Source organism: Asparagus officinalis, chromosome 10 (genome assembly GCF_001876935.1).
Source record: "Asparagus officinalis chromosome 10, Aspof.V1, whole genome shotgun sequence".
Lineage (NCBI taxonomy): Eukaryota > Viridiplantae > Streptophyta > Magnoliopsida > Asparagales > Asparagaceae > Asparagus > Asparagus officinalis.
Window position 1 is genome coordinate 20,205,072 of NC_033803.1, and position 2,639 is coordinate 20,207,710.

At 34.9% G+C, this 2,639-nt stretch overlaps 1 protein-coding gene across 1 annotated transcript; it reads left to right on the forward strand.

Annotated features, from left to right (window-relative positions):
• On the forward strand, window positions 1,621–2,192 carry LOC109826234 (hydrophobic protein OSR8-like). Its single transcript, XM_020393246.1, has 2 exons — window positions 1,621–1,794; window positions 1,890–2,192. The coding sequence occupies exons 1-2, from the start codon at window positions 1,708–1,710 to the stop codon at window positions 2,019–2,021; spliced, it is 219 nt and encodes a 72-aa protein (XP_020248835.1). The 5' UTR covers window positions 1,621–1,707; the 3' UTR covers window positions 2,022–2,192.

Here is a 2,639-nt window from a genome sequence, read left to right on the forward strand (position 1 = left end):
ACAATAAAAAATTCAGACATCCAAACTACATATTTCAGATTACTTTCTAGCAATAAATGATGTATCAAGTACTTTCTTCATAAAATATCTTGTGCATTTCTAATTACAAGATAGCAAACGGTCCTTTAGTTGAAATCCGCTCTTTTATATTTTTATGGGTTATTACTATTTAGGGAACCATTATAGTTGACTTTTACTATGATAAAGGTATATATAGGAGCTAGAAATAAAAAGTTACAGAAGAAGTTAGTAATATAAATAAAAAAAAGAAAGAATCTAAATATTTATCTATTTTGCTTGATCGCAAAAACATCAGAATTATTTTGCTAAATAGAGTTGCCAATGTTGCAATATGAGAACATATACAAACTCCTTTTTTTGAATAGGTGAATGTGTAGGACGGCAAGCACTTTGTAAATAAGTTTTCATCCCTTAATATAGACGCATTTATATGCTAGAGAGGGTCCTTAGGGGTGGGCACGCCCCAGTTTGAACCGTTGGCCAAACATGCCCAACCCGCCTTGGGTCAAGACCAGGCCCGACCTATAGTGGGCTAGGCCCAATTTGCCTTGTGATGTACCAGGTTGTGGGTCAAACTAGGTTTTGTTCTAAACCCATCGACAAAGAAGTAGGTCAGGCTCACGCTCGGCTTGGCCCAGTCTGTCTTAGGTGACAGTTATATATTTGATGTGATTTTAGTAGCAATTTAATTGAAAATTACAACCTTCAAGTTTTCAATTGTAATTTTAGTAGAGATTCTAAGCTCTATTTGGTATTTTGATGAATACTTGCAGTTATTTTTATTTACTGAAACACTCAAATTATTGGGGATATTTTGTCATTTGAAATAATTCTATCACCAATTATAGATTTATAAGGTTTAGACTTTTAAGAAAGATCAAATACAAAGATAAAATATAGAGTATCCACTTTAGACTATACATACTAATCTAATAAACAATTTAAAAAAAAATGCAGATCGATCCGTGACATGAAACTTTGTGGGCCGGGTTAGGATCGACGCTACCCTATGCGGGCAATGGGCTGGACTGAATCCAAACCTAGAACTAGGGACAAGGTCCTTGACCCAACCCGCCGATCCCACCGAAGCCCGGGTCTAAACCCACTCTTACCCAAAATCGACGTGGGCTTGGTCCCGGCCTAGCTCATGCCCACCCCATAAAGGGATGACACTACTAAGAGATAAAGGAAGATATTCTCTTCTCTTCCTTCTTCCCATTTGCCCCCATCTACTTTACATGATGCATATAAAATAGGATTATATTGATATCAAGCCCATAAATCTTTCATATTTTGAACTAGTTCCCCAAATCAATGATATTGCTATTACGTACCCATATGCTAAAAGTTGTTTTCAAATTAGTCCCCTCAATTAGCATCTATTCAAATTGAGGAAAATAACCCTTTAACTTTAAATTTTCAGGCATATGAAAAACTCAGTGTCAAAGAATTTGGGGTAATTTTGCTAATACAAAATATGAGGAGTACATGTGCAAAACTTAATATGTGAGGGGTAATATACGCAAAAACCCCCAAAGAAATATGTGAAGCATATTTGCCCCGGGTTGACCATCATCTGCCTAGTATTTCATCATTAAAAACAGCAATTAACAGAGAATACAAAAGCCTCCCATAGAGAGTAGAGGGGTAATAAAAAAAAAAAAGTAAAAAAAGACAAGAATCATCATGAGTTTGTGCTGCAGATGTTTAGAGATCCTGATCGCTATACTTCTCCCCCCACTGGGGGTTTGCTTAAGGCACGGCTGTTGCACTGTATGCACTCTTTTTGCCCAATTCAATTCTCAATTATATTGATTTAATCATCTTATTATTAATTTACTTTTATTTAATGTTAATTTTGACAACAGCTGGAGTTTTTCATATGTTTGTTGCTAACAATCTTGGGTTATCTCCCTGGGATCATCTACGCTGTTTATGTGATTGTTTCTGTGGATCCAGATCAATATCGGAAGGAATATTACCAGACTCTCTATCCCTAGATCTAGATCTACAGAGGATTATTTAGATCGCGTGATGTTTTTTATTTTATTTGAATTAGTTCACAATGAGAAAATTTATTTGTAATAGATTTTCTCAAAATATTAAAGGTTGTGGATTGTCTATGATAACTGTGAAACTTGGATTAATATATTACTCTACATTTTAATTCTCGTTTGGTATGCTATATTGATTCAGATTCCTGGGCGTATTCTCCGTTCTTGATTTTTGGTTTTGATTCTGAATTAGGATGTCATTATTGGGGAGCCAATGTTGATGGCAATTAGTTAATTTTGTATTTATCATAGTTCATTTGTTCCAGTGGAACCCATTTTAAGAAGATGAGGAGTTATAAAAGAGATTTCATTTCATTATGTAAATTTAGGAGTTACGCTTACCTTGGCCTTAGCATGAGAGTATAAGAAGCCCAGTAGACATGTTGAGTAGTTAGTGATATCTTATACCGTAGAGCAAACACTACTTGTCGAAAATTTCTTTGATTCTTTTATTTCAAATCAAACATATAGTTGCAATGGTGCTGCACATCTAATCAGTTTCTAGATGTACTTGGATGTTAGATAATCTCGGTCATTCTACATCTTGTGTTCTTATAATTGCAA

Excerpts from the sequence above, each read along its gene's own strand:
- LOC109826234 (XM_020393246.1), top strand. The coding sequence starts at position 1,708 with ATGAGTTTGTGCTGCAGATGTTTAGAGATCCTGATCGCTATACTTCTC. Across the intron at positions 1,795-1,889 it reads TAAGGCACGGCTGTTGCACT|CTGGAGTTTTTCATATGTTT; the intron begins GTATGCACTCTT and ends TTTTGACAACAG.